The sequence below is a fragment of the Python bivittatus genome, unplaced genomic scaffold (genome assembly GCF_059951505.1).
Source record: "Python bivittatus isolate LINGU-HERP-01145 unplaced genomic scaffold, Pbiv_v1 ctg000210_np1212, whole genome shotgun sequence".
Taxonomy (NCBI): Eukaryota; Metazoa; Chordata; class Lepidosauria; order Squamata; family Pythonidae; genus Python; species Python bivittatus.
In genome coordinates, this window is record NW_028277053.1 from 10,197,389 (window position 1) to 10,220,643 (window position 23,255).

Here is a 23,255-nt window from a genome sequence, read left to right on the forward strand (position 1 = left end):
AAGTGTCCTACTTCACCCAAAACAGAAATGGCACTTGAGAAAGAGACGCGAATCTCATCTCCATGCCTGCCGCCCTACAACTAAAGCTTTTGAACACTCCTAGTAATATTTAACTGGCAAATATTTAATAGTTTCTATTGTTTGAGTGTCAAATCAAGCTTGTACTTCAGTAAGGTGACTGGAGTGAGGATAGGTGCTCTTCACAAAAACTGCAAGCGGATGAATCTGGTCTTAAGAAAATAGAATGTGGCAGAATCTTTTAGGTTAATGACCTTCATCACAAGTTGCTGTGGGTAATTCAAGCAAGTTGATGAGGGTACCAGATTGATGCTGTTACAGGTAGTTCTCGCTTAACGACAGTAATCGGGACTGGAATTTCAGTTACTAAGCGATGTGGTTGTAAAGCACGATGTCACGTGACCTCATCGCTTAGCAACGGCAATCCCGGCAGTTCCCGTTGCTGTCGTTAAGGGAGGATCGTGGGTCGTTAAGCAAGGACCTCCTTGCAACTTCTTGCTGGCTTCCTGGTGGGAAGCCAGGAGAAACAGCAATAGAACGCTACAAATTTCACCCATAATCATATAATGCTAAAGGTGTGTTTTTAACACTGTCTTGTGATAGATTCAGAGAAACTGTATTTCATAAGGAAATGCCTTTAGAATCCGAAAGGTTTTATACCTGTTATTGCCAGCTTTGAATCTGTTTAGATAAATAGTGAATCTCTCTGATATCTTCCCACAAAGTATGTTTAGCTGCTGTCTTGGGAAATTTTAAACGCTTCCATGCCACAACATGTTTATACAAACAGTTTTTAATTTTTTTTCTTTTGTATTATTTAAACTTTAATTCTTGCTTTCTATCTTTCTAGCTGCTTTGCTTTCTGTCATGGCTTCCACTGCCTCCAGCACTTGCATGCTCTGTTGATTTTGTCTTTTAATTACAGTTAGCCCGTCTCTCTTCTTAACCTTTAAATCAGGATTTTGGGCTGAGGAAGTTGGGTTTATTCTGTTCCACATATGGCATCAAAATGTCCTGCAAATTCTAGAAAATCAACCTCAGAATCACATACCCTTCCTCTTAAGGCAGAACAGATCTCCAGTGCAAGTTTCAGCTTTAGCAAGTTGATCTTGCATATTATACTAAGAACTTCAGTTAAGTGAGCCTATATTTTATTTTATCCCCTGGAAAAGAGGATAGCATATTGCAGAATACTTTGGTTATCCTGGCTTTGATTCTCGCTGCACTTATTTATTACTTGCAGTTAACTTCTGTGTTGTTTCTGGAAATGGTGCTCATAGTTGAGAAAAATGTAATAGCAGTATGGGTTCAGTGCTTCAGAACCAATATTGGAAGAATCCCAGAATCTCTAGTTCTCACATTTCCTGCTTTCTACACAAATTGTATGAGTAAATTTGTAATTATTGTGTGTGTGTGGATGGGGGGAAGGTCTGTATTAGGACTTGGGTGGGATGTCTGGAAACTCTGTTCTGCTTTATTTCTGCCCATTTCTGTTGAGAAAGTTGCTAGTTCAGACTTTGTGGGGAGAAAAATGGAATAGTTTTCATTGGATAATTCTATCTAGGAATGCCTTTGGATGACATATTTTATTTTTCATCACAGTCAGGTAGAAATTGGGTGAGTATCTCATCAGCTGGGGAGAGTGAAGGAGGCTTTTCACCCAGGGTAGGTGAGAGATGAGCCATGGGAGACGAAAGAAAGAAAGTGTCAGCACTGGACATTTTGGACTTTTTCCAAACTATGTGACCTTGGATACTATGCCAGCAATTCAATGAGTCAGTCTCTACTGCTACTAGTTTCCAGGTTAGTAACGACAGAAATATTTACAAGGCAAGGTTGAATTCAACTTTCTTGGCACATATAGCTAAGATTAGCCTTCCACAGGCCCCCATATATATGAGTTGGACTATAATCCTTGCTGTCCTCAATCTTTGGCTGCTTAAAACTTTGGCTGACTATTTATCGAACGTGTGGGTTGTATGTAACTATAATACCACTGTCATTTGATATAATGGTCATTTCCTTGTTTAGGAGTTTTGGCTGCTGTTTCCAAGGGAGATTGTAAAGGAATGTAGAGTTGATTTTGAGAATAAGGAAGGAAGGAACAAGCCATTAAGAAGGACTTGAAGAAAAGATTACACAGAAAGGGGGAAGCGTGAGTAAGAAACACAAAATGACCCCACCTTGATTTTGTTTAGTATAAGCTGGGACAGAGAGAAACTTGCATGGGCTTTCAACATTGATGTCAGACATTTGTGGTAGGTCAGGTCAAGAAACAGGCATGGCAGGGATTTCAGGAATGTACTTCATAGTAGTGAGGTAGAATAACATTCTGAAAGCCTGTCCAAGTTTCTGTCTTTTCCATGAAATCCCCCTTAATAGCTCATTCCTTTCCTCTCTGTACCCTAGGTCAACTCTATTTCTTTACAAGGATATGGGAGATCTCAGATTCCACCTGGACCATCGCTTAACAGCCAGAACTCTCTTCTTCCATTTCTGTGTTGAAAGGAAGTGTGGACAAATTGCAGTCAGCAATTTGTCACAGCGATGACCAAGATACTAATCTAGAACTTGCCTGTGTTCTTCTGTCCCTATAATTAGGTACATATGTGCGCCCTCAGTGTTGGCATTATCTACAGTACCCATTCTGGTTAGCTTTACCAAAAATCTGATGCAAGACACAGCAGAATTGCCATTCTGCTTTACTTGGCTTACATTTTTAGCATGGGTTTTTAACCACAATAACTTGTAAGTGCATTTTTTGTCAGACCCTTGAACAGTAGGGAACAACAAAAGATTTCTGTAAATGTTTTAAACTTTACAGCTGTTTTCCTGACAACAGATGGATGAAGCAGATAGATGTAGTTACAGGGTAAGATAGTTGCACACATATGGTTGTTTATTATAGTATTTGATCTACTGATGCAGCTTTTTCGTTGGAGGAAAAATGTGGTGAAATGGAGCTAACTTGCACTTGACATTTGATTTTAAAAAATAGTTTAATATAATCTTAATCTTAAAGCAGTAGAAGTTCCTTTTACTAGGAACTGTAAACTTAGTTTCAAACACTTACTTGTATTTGGTCAATCCAAGTACAAAAGAAATCAGCTATTCTTGTGAAACAATGAAAATTACTCTTTAAAATGATGTTAAAAGATTGAATGCAAATACAGGTAGTTCCTGAGTTAAGAACGTCTGGTTTACAGAGGACCCATAGTTAAGAACGTAGCCTATTGTAGCAAAATTCGAGTTAAATACACAATGGTTTAATTACACAATACTAATTATACAGTATTATACAATAACACTGTTCCAGCTTACATGCAAATTCGACTTAAGGACAGACTTTGGGAATGGAACTAATTCTTAAACTGGGGACTACTTGTAATCCACCGTATCTGTTCTCCTGGCATGCCAACAACCTACAATTAAAAAAGAAAGATAAAGACATCAACAAAGTCAAATAACTCCCCCCCCCTTTTTAAAGCAAATTTGTACCACAGGAGCTGTGCTTGAGTAGCTAACAGAACAATCCTTAAGGTATTATTAGCATCACAGTTTTCATGATATTCTTTCACAATATTTAATCAGTCAGTTGATTGTTACGCCAGCTCCACGCAAGTCACAAGATCAAAATGATTCCTCATTAAATAAGGAATGTTTGTATTGCTGTGTAGTGCAGAATGAACGGGCACCCTCTACATGTCCATTTAGAATGCCATTGCCTTTATTTTAAAATGGCACACAAATTGGATGCGGTCATTTGCCAAACCGTAGATCCTGTAACAGCACATTTGCCAGAGAGAGAAATGGAGGAAACATTGGAGCGTGCAGTTTAGTTGGATACGGTGCATTAGTGAAATCAGTGTAGAGGTTTCAGAGAGAGAATAATTTTGGCAACCATCTGATAAGATGTGGCAGTAGACAGGCATCCAAGATGGGGAGGACCTGAAGGTATATTTTCCACACGTACACTGCACACATATGGAAAATTCCGAAGACTAAGAGAGTTCCTGGTTTTTTGATAGTGCTATCAGCTTGTGCTCTGTGCTGAAATGTATTGCCATATATTAATATAGTGATGCTCACCGTTTCCGAAAGTGGGAGGCCGAATGCCTATTTAGTTCCTTCCTAATGCATATAAAAATAGTGGGATTGGAAGGTTCCTCCAACACAAAGTATATTGAAAGAGGATTCTAATGTTCCTTGCTGAAGGACTGGGAATTAAGCCAGATTAAACCTTGTAAGTGAAACTTTATATAGAGGCAGAAGTAATAATGCATAATTTAACAATAAGGTTTGAAGAGAGTTTTGGTTTTATGCTTGAAAACTGGAATGATTTTCAGGTTGTACATTTAATAAGCTATATGGGAAGGTACCCATATGTAGAAACATGGGGGAACAGATAGGGAAGATTTATCAAGAGAGAATATACAAATAAGCATAACAAATACCAGAATCGTATATCAAATTGCTACCCTGCATATTTCTTTTGAATATTAATTGTGCAGTAGACCATGTCTAGAAAAATAGTGGAGGATTTATTTGTTTTATTCATTTGGGAACACATGTGTTTGAAAGAGAGGTGTTTTTTTATCTTTTAATCTCATTTTTTCTTTCTCTCAACGTTTTCTGCCAAAAGTCAATTTTTTAAAAAAATTAGAAACATATTATTTTAGTTTGTCTCCAAAAGTTCATGTACATTGCATTGTATTGTAACATAATTGAATTGTTCATCCAAGTTTTGCAAGTATATCCATAATGGTTGAGACATATCAGTTACTAGAGAAACCAAGTTAAATGAACTATCTTAAAATGTATGTCAAATCAGAGTGATATATTTTTATCTCTTCAGTTAGATCATGGATATATTTGTTTTTGCTCTTGAGATCCATAGTTGGGTCTTGTAAATGTATCAGAGGAAGTAAGAATAGTCAAACATAAACTGGTATGCCTTAATTTAAAAACCCATTAAGAAAATCCTATCTATTTTGTTTTGTAAATTAATTCCATCCTTGCTCTGATTATCTAAAAATCACCAAGATTCGGTCACTGAAAATGAGCAGAAGTGGTGAAAGGAGTTAGAGAGCATCCAGTTTTAGAGGTTGATGGGGAAGCTTGGCTTAAGAGTGTGCAGCACAGGTAATACTGAGGTTGTATTTGCATAGGAAGGTTGGAAATCCCAAAAGAAATGGAACTAAGATAAAATAATGAAAATGTAAACTATCAATACATTGTTGTTATTGTTCAGTCGTTAAGTCATGTCCGACTCTTTGTGACCCCATGAACCATATTGCGCCAGGCCTTCCTGTCCTTCACTGCCTCCCTGAGTTTGCTCAGTTTCATGCTCAAATCAATACATTAATGGTTACTTAATTTGATTTTTCTCCCACCCTGCTTGTAAAATGATGCTTTCCCACCTTAGATGCCAGGGAAATCTCTCCCATGGCAGTTTCACAGCAGTTGTTGAAGTCGATAGAAGTTGTATTTCCAAGAAAAATCAGCACAGTGTATGGGCTAGACCCTCCCAAGTCCAGATGGGAGATTCCACAGAAGGTCATGGACAACAACAGGGCTAAGATCCTGTGGGACTTCCAGATTCAGACAGACAGGCAGGTACTGGCCAATCAACCAGACACTGTTGTAGTAGACAAGGACCAGAAGATAGTGGTGGTGATAGATGTAGCGGTGCCAAGTGACAGCAATATTAGGAAGAAGGAATATGAGAAGCTGAAGAAGTACCAGGGCTTGAAGGAGGAACTAGAGAGGATGTGGAAAGTAAAGACCAAAGAGGTCCCAGTGGTGGTAGGAGCACTCGGGGCTGTGGCTCCTAATCTAGAGAGTAGCTCCAACAGATCCCAGGAACAACATCAGAGCTCTCTGTCCAGAAGAGTGCAGGGCTAGGAACAGCTCAGATCCTGCGCAGGACCCTCAAACTCCCAGGCCTCTGGTAGAGGATCCAACATTGAGGAAGACACATACCACCCATAGGGGTGAGAGGGGAATTTTTCTATATAATGTGCTTCTGAAATCCCATGGTGTGTATGTGGACTTATGGCACATTGTGGCCGCAAGTTGAACACTGGATTGGGAAAGCATCAGGACAACAATGGTATGTTTTGTTCAAATGTACTCTGATCCAAAACTTTTTTGAAACTTCTCTGAAAAAGTTACAAAACCTAAAATGAGATATCTAGCATGTATTAAACCTAGAGATAAATAAAACAGAAGTGGTTATTTCTGTGACCAGTTATGCCTTCTTTTCATCGTGGCAACACAAAATTTGGCTACTGACAAGTGATCAAAGGTTTTAAATCTTCTAGAAGATGGCTCACATAGAAATTGTCTGACCTTCCTGGAAATTTGCATTTTAGGGGCAGAATATAAGCAGACCTGATATTCCTCTAAAATTTACAGTGTAGTAATACATATGAAATGGTTTCAGTCCCCTTGTCACCACATGGACATGGGCAGGTATGCTCTGTTAATGGGTTTTTGGGAGTATCTGCCTTGCAGCTGTGTGGATGGTAGGATGTTTTTCGTTTTTCTTAATATAACTTTATTAGAATTTTAAAACAAAAGATTAAAACTAAGAATAAATATTTAGAATTTAAAAAGTAGAAAAAGGAATGAAATAAGAAAAGAACACAGACAAAAGTGCATTATTCCATATGAGCATCTGTTAAACAAATTATCCTCTTCCGCTACAGCACCAGTCCTGCTGTTGGCTTCTACACTTTTTTACTGATATAAATGACTTTAAGTGGGTTTGAAAAAACAACAACACAGATTTGTGTGTAAACTCAGAGCAACGCATAAGGTTTCTTGGCTGGAGAAGCTAATGGAAAAAGAGCAAAAGTTGGGTGGGAGGTCCTAAAGAAGAAGATATTAAAAGCACAGTTGCAGAACACCTTCAGTGAGGATAAAAAATGGGGGATAGAAAAAGAACCCAGTGTGGCTACACAGAAAGCTTAGTGGAGATCTGAAAGGAAAAAAGGACTTGTATAAGAAATGGAAATAGGATCAGGTCACAAAAGAAGAATACAGATGGCCTGGAGCTGTAAAACATGTGTCTGAGGAAGCAAAACCTCAGAATGAGCTGGGATTGGCAAAGGATGCCAAAAATATCCAAAAGGGTTTCTTTAGATATGTTCTTGATTATGGTATGGCTGAACCCTTAAGTACTGTTTCTGAGAAATCCTGGAGAAATGGGGAAAGATGAGTGAAGAAAAGCAAATGCCTTTGTTTTCAAAAACTGGAAAAAGGAAGATTCAGTAAACTACAAGGAACCAGTTATTTTGGCATAGGAATCTGAGGAAGATTCTAGAGCAGATGTAGAGAAACCAGTCTGTAATGACCTTAAAAGCAAAGCCGTAATTACCAGAAATCAACATGGATTTGCCAAGAAGAGAACTTGCCATGTTCATTTTACTCATTTTTTGATCAGGCGACATCATTAATAGATTGTGTGAATGCTTTAGACATAATCTATCTTGACTTCAGCAAAGCATTCATAGTCCCCCGTGACATTCTGACTAACAGGTGTATGTTGAATGACATGACAGTTAAGTGGATATGGAAGTGCTCATCAGTGGTTCTTTAGATTGGACAGAAGTATTGTGGGGTGTTACAAGGATTAGTCCTAGGACATCTTCTCCAATATTTCCATCAATGATTCAGTAGAAATATAGTGCAGATATATCTCTTATTTCGGAGTTAAATTAGCCATTCCTTTGTTGGGACATTGCAGGAGAGCCATGTTAGTTTACGGTGGCAAAACATCAGGTATCTCATAGCACCTTTTCTGACTAACAAATGTTATTAAAAGGTATCAGCTTTTGTGAGCTCCAGCTCACTTAAACAAATTTTGTTGCAGGGAGTCCACTTAAGCTTTGACTGGCTCATTATATCAAACACTGAGTAACTTGATAATACAAATAAGTAAAACAGTGAAAGCAAAGCTGCTTATCAGTAGACCTGGTCGACAGGTTTGGGCAGTTTTACTTATTTTGATGAATGCTGACAGCTCTCGTAAATATCATTGGAGAAGTCTCATCTCCTTGAAGGTATAGAATTCATCAGATCTCCACAGTCAATACAATAATTACAAAAACACATTCAAACTGTTCTTGATTTGAATCCAGTAACTGACCAACCGTATTTGCTGAATCTTGTCCAGGCATTGCAGCAAATGTCTTCTTTGAACAAGAACTGGTAAGATATGTAATATATTGGTGGTTCTCTGCCACCAATTTATGACCCAGGAGCTATGTATTCTAACTGTAGTTTTAGAGGGAGTCTCTGCATGCATTAGAACATTCCAATGTCAAAGATTGAACCACTGAGACCAAACTACCTAGGAAGAACTGCACAGGTACACTTCATTTGAATTTCATCACCATGAAAACCATTATGGAGACAAGTGATGGATCTAGTTTTGAAGTTTTTTGGGAAGATTGCAATTCTATTCAGGGACATCATGAACACTGTTTTCTTAGATGAACCACGGTTCCAACTTCTCAGGCAGTCTGTTACTGTTTACAGACACTGATTAAGTATTTTCCATGTCTTCCAGATTTAATTGGGCGTTATTTGCATATTGTTGGCAACTTGTTCCAAATCTCAGGATGATCTTAATCAGCTATTTCATAAAGAAGTTAAGCATGAAAAAAAATCCTCATAATATATTCTGTTGTGTAAAATGTATAAAATGCTGCAAAGCAGAGCATCTCAAGATTAGAGGCAGTAAAGATGAAGAGGGAGAAAACTGAATCCTATGAGAAGAAGAAGAAAGAGCTGAATATTTTAGTGTAGAGAAGAGGTGATGCAGGTAATGAAAGTACTTGAAGGAATATCATTTAGAAAATGGTGAATTTGTTATCTGGGTTGACCCAAAATGATTGGGTTAAAGGTGTTTAAAAATATGAATGTTTAATGGATGAAGGTCATTGTTTTGCAAACTGCTGAACAATGAAAGAGAAAACTTTTTACAGCAGAAACTGAATTGCTAGTTTATCCATGATGGAGAGCAGAAGCTGAACAGCAAATGTATCAGTGATGCAAGCTTTGGTATGTGGTTCTTCAAATGCTTTCCATTTTTTATAAATGTTTTTTTATTTTTACAACAAACACAAAACATACATGAGCAAACAAAAACATAAAAGGCATAAAAAAAAGCATCTTCCATTTTATACTGTGTGTCAACCAGTTACCAACTCGTTGGTGCCCCTTTCATAATCTTAAATTCTCATATCATCTATTCAAAATATACTTGTATACTTATCAATAAACAATTATTAATCATTCATAGCTAATCTATAGAATCATTTATTACAAAAAATTTTAACTTTCAATAGGATTAGTAATACATTTTCATCTATCGATTATATGTGTATATATATAATAGTTAATATCAAATTTCTATTATAAAATTTCCTAATCCATTACATTACTATATTTTCTCATCTAATCATTAATAAAAACAAATCCCGTGTCATATAAAATTACTTATCTTCTTACTCTAATATCAAATCTCAATTTAACTCATCTCTGCACATTCCATAATTTTTGATAACTTCCTCCTGCATAAGTACTTTTTAATTTTTCAAATTCTTAAAAGTTACAGTTCTAACCAGTATCAGTTACAGTATCAGTTACGGTTCTAACCAGGTTACAGTTCTAACCAGATTCTTCACTACATATTTCAACAAAAATGTCTCTAGTTTAAAATCTGTGTGTTACTATATTCAACCATATATAAATTTTAGTCTAATCTCTTAAGACATTTACAATCAAATACAATTTTTAACTATACATCTCAGATTTATACTTTATTCCAGCGCTTGCATAATTTTGAGTTCACCCTTTTCATTCAATATCCCAAAATATCTAGCTGTTTATTCCTTTTTCTATGTTATTGGATAAGAGAAAGCAATAATAAATGTCCTTTCAAACATTCTGCTTTTTAAAGCTTCTGTCAGTTCCATCATTGTTGTATTCCCCTCGTTTTTTCTTTAAACATCTGAAGTAGTTTCTTTCAGTGTTGTTTTACTTCTTTTTGTGCATTCTCTTAATACAATTTTCCATTATAATCTTGTATAATCTTTTTCTCACCCTCAGTGCCAAGAACAAGTCTGTCCCTCTTCATTTATCAGTTGATTAACCCTTTTAATTCTCAGTTTATAGGCCTCACAATAATTCTGTTTAATGCTTCTGATTTCTTGTACTATTTCTTCCTTTTCCATTGATCCCATTTTATGTTTAATTAAGTCCATTTTAGCTTTAATATCTTTTTTTCTTTTTTTTTTTTGCGGGAATTTCTGCAGCTCTTCTTCCAGTTTTTTATAGTCATCCTCGATAGTTTAAAGATCTTTTTCTACATTGTGTTTCTCGTATAGTCTATTGTCTTGATAAACCTTCATTGAGTCAAAGGATTCTTTATCTTTGTTCTTGCCAAAAATAAGAGAAAAAAAGAGGCAAAAGGAGAAAAATAAAAGAAAAAAGAAAAAAAAAGGAGAGGAGGGGAGAGACTAAGTCTCTTTAAAAAAAATCCAACTGGGAGGGGGGAATGGAGAGCAAAGCAGAGCTTCTAGCAGAAAAAGAGCTACTGCCACTAATCAAGGCTCTTGTGACTAGCTCAAACTTTCCATCTTGATATTTTCAAAATCGCTTTCAACTCCACTTTCTTGTTTATAGTTACGGATGGCACCTGTATAAATATGCACATCCCACTATCTTTTTAGAAAGCACAGAGTCCTTGAGCATGCGTCACAATGGAAGGAAAAAAGCACTAAGTCGCGCCTCTAGATGGCAGTGCAACTTTCTTTCATTTACTTTCTCTTAACTCCACTTTCCCCATTTCAAAATCAAAAAGTATAAATTTCTTATAACAATAAAGAAATCTTAGTCAAAAAAAAGGCTTAAAATAAAGAATTATTGAATATTAAAAAGAAAAAGCCAATCCAGTTAAAAAATATATTTTTTTAAAAGAAAAACATCTTGTCAATTCCACTAAAAAGGGAAAGTTGAAAAGAAATTTTTTTTTTCCCTTCTTTTTTTTATAAGGTTCAATCTCGCCGCTTAATCCACTTTTCTTCACTTTTAAAAATCTCTTTAAGTTACTTAAGGTGTTCTCTAAGAATAGTTGAATAATAAAAGTCCATCTCACCCAGTTGACACCCCTCTCTTCCTTCTTCCTTTGGAGCTGTCCCAGCTTTCGCAGCCATTTTTGGCTGGCTCTCCTCCGCCGGCTTCAAGAGCTTCTCCCGGGATCAATCTGGAACTTGCGGCGTCCCTGAGATCCGCGGGACGCGCCCTTTACGATCGCCATCTCTTTGGGACGGCTTAGGTCCGTCGGGACCGTCCAGGGGAGGAGATATCAGCTGCGATCCTGGGAACCCAGGATCACCCGCCGTATCGCCGCGACGCCAGCTCCGCCCTCTCTTCAAATGCTTTCCAATTTCTCTTTGGAATAAGCTGTCCAAGGATTGAAGCCAATGAAATGAAGTGTCCCCAGCAGAGATAACTTTTCTGGATGGTCAGTAACATTAAAATCTTCTCAGAGGTCCAGCCAGGTCATTTTCTCCTCCTCCCTATCTGTCATAGGACATTGTGGCAATTTCTTTACTGACACATTGAGCTGAAAATAGATCCAAATGATCCAGTTTCATCCAAAAGAATCCATTTATCATCTTGCCTTATGAGAAGATGTACAGTGATACCTCGGGATACGAACGCCTCTGCGTGCGAATTTTTCGGGTTACAACCAGCTCCGGCCCCAAAAATTTACCTCGGTTTGCGAACTCCGCCTCGGGGTACGAACCGGATCGGCGGCCATTTTCCACCGTGACACGTGGTCCATGGCCATTTTCCACCCGTGCCACGTGGTCTGTGGCCATTTTCTGCCCGTGCCACGTGGTCCGCGGCCATTTTTCCGCTCATGCCACGTGGTCCGCGGCTGTTTTTCCGGCCCTGCTGCATGGTCCGCAGCCGTTTTCGCGCCGCACCGGGCTGTTTTCGCGCCGCACCGCGCCAGGCCGTTTTCGCACCGGGCCGTTTTCGCGCTGCGCTGTGCCGTTTTCGCGCCGCGCCGTGCCGCACCCGGCCGTTTTCGCGCCGCACCACACCGCGCCCGGCTGCTTTCCCGCCCGACGCGTGGTCCGTGGACGCCAGAACGGATTAACGGTAATTACATTGAACCTTATGGGAAATTGCCTCGGGTTGCGACCAAATTCGGGCGGAGGGCGGAACGGATTAACCGGATTTACATTGAACCCTATGGGGAAATTTGCCTCGGGGTGCGACCAAATTCGGAGGGCGGAACGGATTAACCGGATTTACATTGAACCCTATGGGGAAATTTCCTTCGGGTTACGACCAACTCGGGATACGCCCAGAGTCACGGAACGGATTAAGTTCGTATCCCGAGGTACCACTGTATTTGATAGGACAATGTTACATTCTTCCAATTTCAGTAGACAGTCTGCTTGGTGGTAGATCAGATCAGATTTTAAAAAGATACCCAGATACTCAAAGAGAATTCATAATCTAGCATCCATAATGTGTCACACCTTAGATTTACTGTTATATTTTTGTACTGTAGTCCAGTTTCATAAAAACTGACAATGTTAACTTGGCTATATTTGCTAACAATATATTAGATACACAACTTTAACTATATTGGGAAATTAGTCTAGGGATCTAAAATTCTACAGAAACTCTGTGTGCATGCCTCTGTGTGTGTGTGTGTGTGTGTGTGTGTGTGTGTATTCCTGTTCTAATGGAGACATTTGAAATAACCATAATACTATTTCATTCCCTAAGAAAATATCAGGGATATGCCTCAGCCAGGATCTCTGTGTGTTCCTTTTCTTCCTTAATTCAGAAATACCTAATAGAATTGACTTTGTCTTTTTCGGTTCATCTGAAATCAAAAGCCCCAAAATAAATATTTTAATTAGTTTAAGAATAGCTTTAGAGACTACAACATAACATGTTTTGACAGAATGTCTGCAATTTAATGCCAAATAGAATGTGAATTTATTCACACATATACTTTGCTAATCTGGAGATGGCCTGTTTCTTCGGAGGAAAGTTCTCATTTATTTCAATAGAAATTCTTTCCAGGGCAAATTTGTAATTGCCTGCCCGAAATCAGAACCCAAATGCAGAGCACAGGGTTAAACTCCTAACTCTTCTACAGTCTCAGTCTGAATTGGGTTTATTTTACAGATTGTCATTTATGCTGTTGCATACTTTAGCCATGGTGCCAAGCAAATCCATGGACATGACACTCAAGCTTGATTCTAAAGGAACTATACCTCTTCATTTTCTACATGGTTTAAAAATTTAGGCCTCTGCGGTCCTTTTGTTTATGTTGCCAGTAATTGAGACATTCCCAAGAAAGAGTTAGACAGACCTCCTTTCTCTAGTTAAGAAGTTGAGATATGGAGAGAACGTTCTGATGTGCAGAGTGAGTGCCATTTATGAAGAAAAAAATGGAGTAATGAGAAAACAATCCAGAAATCTTTAGTGATTCAGAAAACAAAACCAGGGAGAAATTCTGGAATTTGTAGAGAGAAAAATACATTATCTTGGTTATGGTCTTAGAACCTTCTTGGTGGTTAGCAGAATGGTGCAACTGTTGCACATCACTATTATCTGAATTGCGTTTCTTTAGTTTTTCAATCCATCAATCAATTTTGTTTTGGTCATAGACCAGCATAGAACTAATAACAATTACTGTAAAATAGAAATAAAAATTGAAAAATCATATCGATAGAATAAAATAAGATAAAGAGAACATTATTAACGTAAAATTACAGGGTACAGGAATTAAAACGTGAGAGCATCCTATAGAATTACAATTAATTTTACAATGAATAATCTAAATTTTATAAATAACTGGTATAGATAACTATGAAAGGACATAATTTCATACTAGTATACTAGAATTTATAAAAGACTATGAGAATGTAAATCTATGCTAACTTACAATACATCTAATACTTGCTGAAGTCTGCTGGGGTTTGTTGGAATTAAGACCATTATGGTCTAACCAATTATAACAAAGAGATAGCAAAAGAATGGTATGTGTATGTTTTAAAGGAAAAGAGAAAAAAAAGGGGGAAGGGAAGAAAGAAAGGAAGAGAAAATATATTGAGTTATGGAAGCCTAGTTAAGGCTCAGCATCGCCTCACTTGGAGGAGTTGTTTGCATTTAATCATAGCTCTGACACAGAACTGGGCTCCATTGTCTGGAATCCCTGCCTCCTGATCAGCTAGCAAGAGACTAAGGTAATCAGCCTCCACCCTGCCTGAGTTCTATGTTATACATGGGGAAATAGACATATTTTGTAGGTTTCTATCAAAAAGGCAGTGCAGCAACACATGAACCGCTCTGGTTTCTCTTCAGATCATATAAATCTTTCACCTTTCTTTTAGTTTTCATGTTTGTTTTAAGTTCAGTCTAGTTTTTTAAAAGATTGTTGAACATTGTCAGTTTTCAAGAGGAAATGGGTCAAACTCAGTGCACTATAACCTGATCCCCATAATATTGGACAGATGAAACACATGGCTCGTCTTGACCAGAGTATATGGAGAGATGTATATAGAGCTGTCCCACAAATACAACAGCAGTTTCCCCAATATGGGCACCTTCTATATGTGTGGACTTCAACCCCTAGAATTCTCAGAATGGCCTGTGATTGGGAACTATGGAACCGTGATTGGGAAAAACCTTACCATTGAATCCTTAGGCTTTGGAAGGTTTTTATGGTTAAGCCCTGTCTTTCTAAAGGGGACTTAAGGTTCTGTTCTCATTGGCTCGCTTCTTTTCCCAGTGGTTCTTTTCCCATGAAATGCTTATCTGGATCGGCAGGCAGGGAGATTTAGTGTGCAGAAATTAGAAAATGTAAGTCCAGTAATAATCTCAGTCTTGCATAGGGTTATACTAATTCCACTCAATCATTTATGTCTTGGGAATGTAGCTAATCCCTTGTTTGCCTTCCTAGGCCTGCAAGAAAAAGCTGAAGAAAAAGAACAGCTGAAAAAGCCAATCTTTCACCATTACAGAGCTCATTGTATTGAATTCAAGTAGCACAGAAGTCACCGCTCAAATTTAGTTGACTACAGTAGCCAAATTGTGCCTACTGATTTCCTCCTGGGCTAGGGATTTCATGAAGCCTTGCTAGTACTTTCTGGGTGCTAAAGTTCATGAATTACTAAGCACTCCCTGGAAAAACTAGGCAGAGTCTCTCTCTTCCCCAGATGGTGATTTTCAACTCAAGTGTGATCGTGTATTGTCAGAGCCACCAGTAACAAGATTTGATTGAAGTAGTGACTGGCTGGGTTAAGCATGTTGTGTAAACACAGGATCACCATTTTTCTCATTATTCTACATTCTGGAAGTACATTTTGAAATATTTTACAACTGTTCTGTCAGTAAAATGTCAAAAAATATCCCGTTTAGCCTTTGGATGTCTCTGCTACTGTTAATTCAGTTTTCCATCTTCAGTTTCTTCTCTTTAGGAGAAACTACCCATATTTTGTTGACCTCTGCCTCAAAAAATCTGCCAGGAATCAAGGCAGCTTTAAAAAATATTCCTTTAAATTGTAGGCACTATTATGCTTATAGTAGATGATTTCTGCTTGTGGATATATGAAGGTCCCCCCCTGCATCTTAGCGGAGAGTAACCCAAATATAGCCTCATTATTGGTTGACCTGCTAGATGTTTGTTGCATCTCTGCAGATGGAGCGCAAATTTGCTTATTTCACCGTTTTTATATTATTGATGCTCTTGGCTCACATAGGCAAGTTTCAGTGCCATATCATTGCAGCTCTGACAAGTGAGAGGAAGGGAATTCAGATTAGACAAGGATGAAATATAATGGGGAGGGGGCAGAGGAACTCTTTCAGAAAATTTTGAGGCTGCAGTTGAGTGTTACTAAAAAAATATTTCTTTTTATCTTAAAAACACAACAAAATACTTGTTTTCTTTCTCTCCAGAGCAGAAATAGTTTAGGTCTTTGTCAAAATTAGACCCAGGATCAGAAAGCTAGAGGTGCAATTGTAGCAATTAGATGCACATAAAAATACAGTGTCCATCACTTGAAAAACAAATTTAATCTACTTCAAGGAACTGGTGCCTGCCATTTTAAAACAATTTCATCAGTACAGTATGTACAATTTTATAAATGACAGTTTAGCTGAGATGCCACATTAAAATCAGAATCTAAAGAAGTATCATTTGTAGAGAGCTGTATAGATACAATAGAACTGTCAGAAATACTAATATATAAAGTTTTAATACTGTCTAATGAATATTTACAAGCGTCTACACACATTTTGTTTCTGTCCTATTTGCTGTATCTGTACAAGTTTGAGGAACAATCTTGATTTGTAAAACTTCTTTGGTGAAAGCTAGTTTCTTTCATGTTGGCCATATTTTGTGAACTGTTTGTGTGTGTAACTATAATCTTTTTATTTCTTAAATATATGGTTCCCTACAGTCTCCCTAATGCTGTGAATAGGCTCTTCCTCTGTTTCTGTGGTATAAGTACTTTGTTAATGTGTGTACACCTAGCCCAGTGCCTTTCACTACTACAAGTACCATGGGTAAAATTACTTTGTAAAACCCTGATTTCTGTCTAAAGTGAGCTGTAGATTTTTTTAAAAGCTAAAAATAAATTATGTTTATTATACAAACTATACACAGTACAAACGCCTCATTTCAAAATGGGCTGTGTTAGGGAAGACTTTAAGCTGCTCCATGTTTCGTTCCAGACGCTTGCTAAAAATGTAAAGACCAACCCTGTTAAGCTCAACTCCTAGTGGCTACATCCATGCTGTTTTCTTGGCTACAAAGATGGCTTGTCATTGCTTTCTTCAGATGTTTTTAGACTTTTCCCAATCTGACCAACAGCCCTGGAAGGCCTGGGTGGTCCCCCCATCCAGGTATTAACTGGGGCCAACTGCTTAGCTTTCAAGATCAGCCAAGCTTGGCTAGATGCTTTTACCTGCAGAGCTTGTAAGTCTGCTACTTGTGATAAGAAATAATGTCTAAAGGCCTACTCTATCTCCCCCCCATCATGAATGAGTGAGATACATGTGGATAGTTTGAACATAATACAGAAGAATATGGTGAACAAGGACATTTAAGTTTTTACTGTGGAATATTTTCAAAGAAAACGGCAGAAGCAAGGCCAGTGGGAAAGGCTTTGGTTGAACCAAAAGGTATTAAGAGACGGAGTTTGAGCGCAGTGGAGAGAAAAATAACGTTAATTAATGCAATATATGATTCAGAGAGATCTGTGATGCTACAGTGAGGGAGAGGGTTTTGTGGGAAATAGAGATTCAGCTAATATTAATTAGACCTCAAATAATTGCGAAATGCTTTTGATTGTCTGCCAGGAAGTTGTAAAATCAGATAGGTTTCTGTTTGCTGCTATATTCAGAAGCCCCACTGAATTCACATTTTCTTCCTAAAATTATAGAATCTAAAGTTGGAAGGGGTCATTTAGGCTACCAAGGTCCAAATCACTTAAGTTAAATTTAGTTTGCTTAATTTAAAAATACTTGTTAAAGCATCCCTGATAGACGGCTATATCTAGTGAAGAAGAGCCTAAAACATCCCAGTGACTAACTCCTATACTGAACTGGTCTTGCAAATAGAATTTTGTATTCTAACATTGAACCAAATTTTGTCGTCTTCTAACTTAAGACCACTACTCTTTGTTTGGGTGGAATGATAGAGAATAGGCATTTCCCTTCTTTTACATGAAATCTTTTCAGGTATTTGAGGAAGACTGTCATATCCCCATTTATCTTCTCAAGGCAAAACATGTCCACTTCCTTCAGTCTCTTTTCACTGGACTTGGATTCTAGTCTCCAAATCACCCTTGTTGCTCTTTTCTAAACCTTTCCTATTTTGTTTGAACTTATTCTAGTTTGTTTTAAAATGTGGTAGCCAGAACCAATACAAATTCTAATTTACAAATACCGAGCCAGGTAGTTGGAGTATTGATTTTTGTTTCTTAATTTAAGAATTTTGCATTCTTCTCCATCAGAATCCATTCTATTATCTTCACCAGTTTCACTAGCCTGCCAAGATGATTTGGAACTTTGTTTCTGTCTTCAAATATTAACTTTCACACCCAAGTTTGTGTCATCGGCAAATTTGATATGTTTCCTCCACCACTTCACTGAAGTTATTAATACAAATATTGATGATCCAGGACTGAGCCTTGCAGTACCCTCTTGATACCTCACTCCAGTTCAATAAGGAATTGTTGATGAGCATTATTTTAGTACAGTTTTTGAGCCAACTATGCATTCACTTAATTGATATGCCTTAGCCCTCATTTAATCAGCTCCTTTTCCCTTGGAGATCGTTGTGTCCTTGGTGAAGTGTCAGCAGTGTTTCTACCTCTTGACAAGGATGTCCAGAGGGCGTCTAAGACTGTAATGCATTGCGTACACTTTGAAAAGCAATAAGACATATTAAAACAATACAGGTTGAACTGTATTAAAACAAACACATGAAAAACAAACTAAGTGGCCAAGAGGGTTTCAGTGCTCCAACGGATGAGGCCCTCTTGGTGGTTGTTGACTAGTGAATAGCTACAGAATTTGGCATAGCTGTTGATTGTGGCTGCTGAATTGTTCTGTAGAAGGTATATAGCTTACCCCAAATAAGTGGTGCCACAGCATTTCATTGACCATCAATCTCTGCAGCTTTAATGTGTTGTCACAAGAGGACATGTCTTTGTTAAATAATAATAATGCCCAAAGTTTCCCAGATAGGTTTATTTTAGTTCAAGAAGTTTGCCGGTATCGTACCAGTTTAATGCTAATTCCTGTTGCACATACCCTGTTGAAGTTTTCTCTTAATCTTTTTAAGAACATAAACAGCCCTCCTGGATCATGCTATGGGCCATTTTAATCCAGTATTTTCTTTTTTACAGTGGTTAACCATATGCTTCTGAGGTTCTCACTAGTTTTCCCAACGTGCTGTTCCCAACATGGACATAACATTGAATCTTCAAGACTATTAGGCCTGGTCTCTATGAATACAATCCCCTTTTGAATCTATCCAAATTAAATAAGTTTATTTTTCATATGCTCAGGGATAGACAGTGTTGGTCTCCAAATATTGTGGATCCTGTTCTCAGTAACCATGTCAAGCATAGTCAACAAGGAGGGATCGTATGATTTTTTGTCCAATGACATCTGGAAAGCCACATGTTGCTTACTCCTGACCCAGATCCTAGAAATTTATTGTCTTCATTGTATTTCATATTTCCAAATACTTTCCCACTTTCTTGTAATGTGGAATCCTTTGAATTCCCTTGTAGCTCAAGTCATGGATAGCTTAGAAAAGGTTCCTGATTGTAATATTTATGTCATTTTTGATTTTGTGGCTCAGTTGTCACTAAACAACGGTTAAATTGGGCATGAATTAGAGGGATGTTATTTCCTTTCCTATTGTTATATTTCTTAGAAAGCAGAAAGGATGATCTGTTGGGAGAAGAAGTTAAATATTAGGGTTGTGCATGCTTTGAAAGTAATTCGTAAAAACATTCCAACCGTGTCTATCCATCAAATCCATCTCTGGTATTTATTAAAACAGTCTGTTGTTCTTAAGGAGTTCGGTGTGAGACTGGAGAAGAGTGGTGTGTCTGCTCTGTCTGTCTATCTGTCTATCATTAGCTTTAATTAATTTGTTTCATGAAAGAACCAAAACCTCCTTTAAAAAAACAATAAATACTGTTTCTTTATCAAAGAAACAATAAAGACTGAGGATGATATTGTCCAATCCATTTTTCTACCTTATATACAACTATCTAATATTAGATAAATTTATCAAGTAGTGCCACCTAGAGGATAATTTAAAGCTTGCTAGTTTTTAAGAGCCCAACTTTTTAAAAACAGTTACCTTCTTGGCCCTTTCAGTGCCCGCAGAAATCATAGCCTGCAACATATTTACCTAGTTTGCAAGAGAAATCTGGGAATTGGAAGAATCTTCTGCAGTTTTTAGTTTTTCTGGTTTATTTGTGGGCGCAATAATCCAGAAAAGGAAAAATGTATGTATGTATATATGTATGCATATATGTATGTGTGGAAGGAGTTGAAGTATTTTGGTCTTTAAAACATTCCTGGAATGTTAACTTACTGAATGAGGGTTTTTCTATTGCTGTAGTATTTTACTTTATCTCTCTCTATATACTAAAAACTGTTGAGATATGACACTGCATTCTGAAATAATAATCAAAGATTTCTCTACTAGTTTCCCTTCCATCAGTGAACTCTGAAATATATTAGCTAGGGGAAAAAACCCTACATTTAGCAAATACTATATTAACCTATTAAGGATCAACTGAATGCTGTCAGAGAGATGGTAAATTGTGGTCTTAACGTTTCTGTGTAGCGGGAGAAATGTTAGAGGCGTAGCTAGCTTTATTTTTCCCACATGGAGGCAGCATAGCCATGTAACAGTTTGCAATGGTTATATGGATCTAGTATTTCCATCTTTTGTTCTGGGATATTAATTTTACAGGATCTAAAGAATCAAAAGGTGTGGGTTTTTGTGGGGGGGGGCAGTGCTCATTCTAGAAATCCATGTGAATAGACGGCTTTTTGAAACTAACATTTATGAAGTGACTAGCACCAGAAACGGAAAACACATTTTAAGAGTCACAGGTGTGCTTATTTGCATTTCAGCGTTTACACATAGGTGTGCATGGACTGCATACAGAATGCACATTTCAGTTCTGCTGCTAGAATTCCCTAGATTCAAAATGTTTTGTCATTTGAACCAGAATAATCTTTTTTTTTTTTAATTGCATCCTGTGATAGATGTACTCCAATAAATGTAGCTTAACTCCCTTAATTCCTGCTGTTGCCTCTTTATAACAGTAAATACCAAATATTTAAAACTTTTTTTTTCTTTCTGGAAATTATGTGAATTTGGTTCTCTTGTTCAAAGAAATTATCATGCAGTATTCACGTGCAGACTCATTTGATTTGAATGGTCTGTGCTGTGGTTTTCTTCTGCATAGTTGCATGAACGTGCTTTATTCTTTTCTTCATCTTGTCCTGCTACACATTTTAATAGCGATTTTCTAGTTCAATTTTTTTCCTGTTCTTTTGTGATGCTGCAGATTCCCCTTCCCTATGTTGGCTCCCTTTGGACTACAACTCCCAGCTTTCCAAGCAAACTGACACTAACCTTTTACATCAGGTAGTATTTATTGCAGCCAGTTTATTACCAACATCTGTTAATTCCGGTTCCACCCACACACACTTCGGTGCAGTGATAGAACATTCCAAAAAGCTTTCAGTATATGTGGCTCCTTAATTACAGAATTACAGAGTTGAAAGAGTCCCCAAGATTCATCTATTCTAGCCCTCTGCAATGTAGAGGACAACCAATTAAACCATACCTGAGAGGTGATTCTCCACCTTCTTCTTAAAAAGCCTCCTGATGCAGCTGCCTTTCTGGATTATTTTAAAATCCAAAATACGTGCATTTTAGAAATGTAATGTTCTTTAATTTAAATAATAAAGTGATTGGGTATGTTGTAAGAACTCTACAGCAAGTGCTGAACGACTCATGTGCTTAAGCGTTTATATGATGAGATTTTATTTTGCAACACTTTGCATGTTTTTTATGAAACTAATACACTGAATGAGAACAGTCACTATAATTTCTTCCCCTTTCCTAGCATATTATAATTTGTGAGCTGCTTATGGTGGGCACACATTCACGTGAATCAGTTTCACTTTCATAAACCGGCTTCACTAACGGCTTCTCCTTTTCTAGTTTCAGATGACGGTTCCCATTTTATAAGAGAGATTTGCGTTTAGGATTGTTCACCAATTTAGCCTGGTCCTGGCAATAGAATCTTAAAATACATTCAGTAACAGGCTGGTAGCAGTGAATAAATACCCTGAGCAGAACTGAGGTAACAGTGGTCTATGCCTCCAAATGTTCTCTCTTCCCTTCAGGGGCGTCCACCATCAAAACATTCATGATGGTAATTGAACCCTCTCCCCTCTTTTTAATGTACATCGCATTACATGCATGTAAAAAAGAGATGGAGCTTTGCTTGCAGGCTTGCATCCACCATTGTGACATTTTTTACTTTCCCCAATGTCCCTACTTCCCTCCAGTTTTATCTCTCGCAATGTCAGCCTTGTGAGGTAGTCCAGACAAGAAGCACACCCAGAGGTACTAGCTCTAACTTTGTTGTAAGGTTACATTAACAAAATCTTGCAAGTCTGAAAGTACAATTCTCTCTCCCCCCTCGCCTGTACAGCCCAAGAAACTAGGGAGGGTCCCTTCTGAGACGTTTGCCACACCCCCGTTGCTTCTGCAGACTCAGCTGCCTCTTATCTGACTATTGTCTAGACTGTGGCTCTTCCTCCTGCCTCCCAAGCTCATTCCCACATACTTGGTACAAACATGGGCAGGTCTTCCGACAGGAACACTTTGCTCCATCAAGGGATATCACAGACTGTGGCTTGCTTAGCTTTTTGCTGCCCAGATGCATTTAATGTGCTCTCATTTAATTCCATCTAAGTTTATAGGCATTGCAGTTGGCTGGCTTAATTGCCCCTCTTTCCTGTTCCTCTTTAACTGCTGTATTTGCAAATCTCCATCTTAAGGTTCTATAGAACATTGTATCTTGGTTAAGGAGTGGCTGGTTATTTATTTATTTATTTATTTTTCTCAAAAGCAGGAGCCGCACAGCAGGGCCTACGTATTTCTGGTTCTCCCAGGAGAACAGGAATCTTCCCCCATTTCATTTCTTGCAGGCACCCCAAATCTAGACAAGGAAAAAAGGAGTTGCGCTCCTTTATTAGTCATCTGAATATGTATTTCCAAGAGCGGCCTCTTCTTGAAAGATTTTGGAAGAGCATTTATTTGGATTTCATGGGAAGGATATCTGCTGCTTTCCTCAATGTTTTTGCCATGACTTCAATAGCTTTTCCATCTGGGAAGATGCTTTCCTTATTTTTTTAAGTGAATAACAAATGCATTAGAAATGGAAGAAGTCACAGATTGTCATTCTTCTCACAGATTTGCCAAAAATGCTGTTCAACCAGCAATAAAAAACAGTGTTTGAATTCTACCTTTTTTTTTCTTTTTGCCTATTCTTTGTGGCTCCAAATCATATCCTAGTTAATTGTGTTTGACTACTATGAAGAATAAGGGAATGCAGAATATTTTGAGCTCA

General features: G+C 37.7%; 1 protein-coding gene across 3 annotated transcripts in view; it reads left to right on the forward strand.

The window, feature by feature from the left end:
* TSC22D1 (TSC22 domain family member 1) overlaps positions 1-23,255 on the forward strand; it is a 62,877-nt gene that overhangs the window by 22,167 nt on the left and 17,455 nt on the right. The window contains exon 2 of one of the 3 annotated variants that reach the window (XM_007441920.3): positions 2,428-6,322. The exons of the other annotated variants lie outside the window; for them this stretch is intronic. Coding sequence (XP_007441982.3) covers positions 2,428-2,569 — 142 coding nt within the window. The 3' untranslated portion in view covers positions 2,570-6,322. Of the gene's footprint in view, positions 1-2,427; positions 6,323-23,255 lie in introns of those variants that run through there. 3 annotated transcript variants of the gene reach the window in all.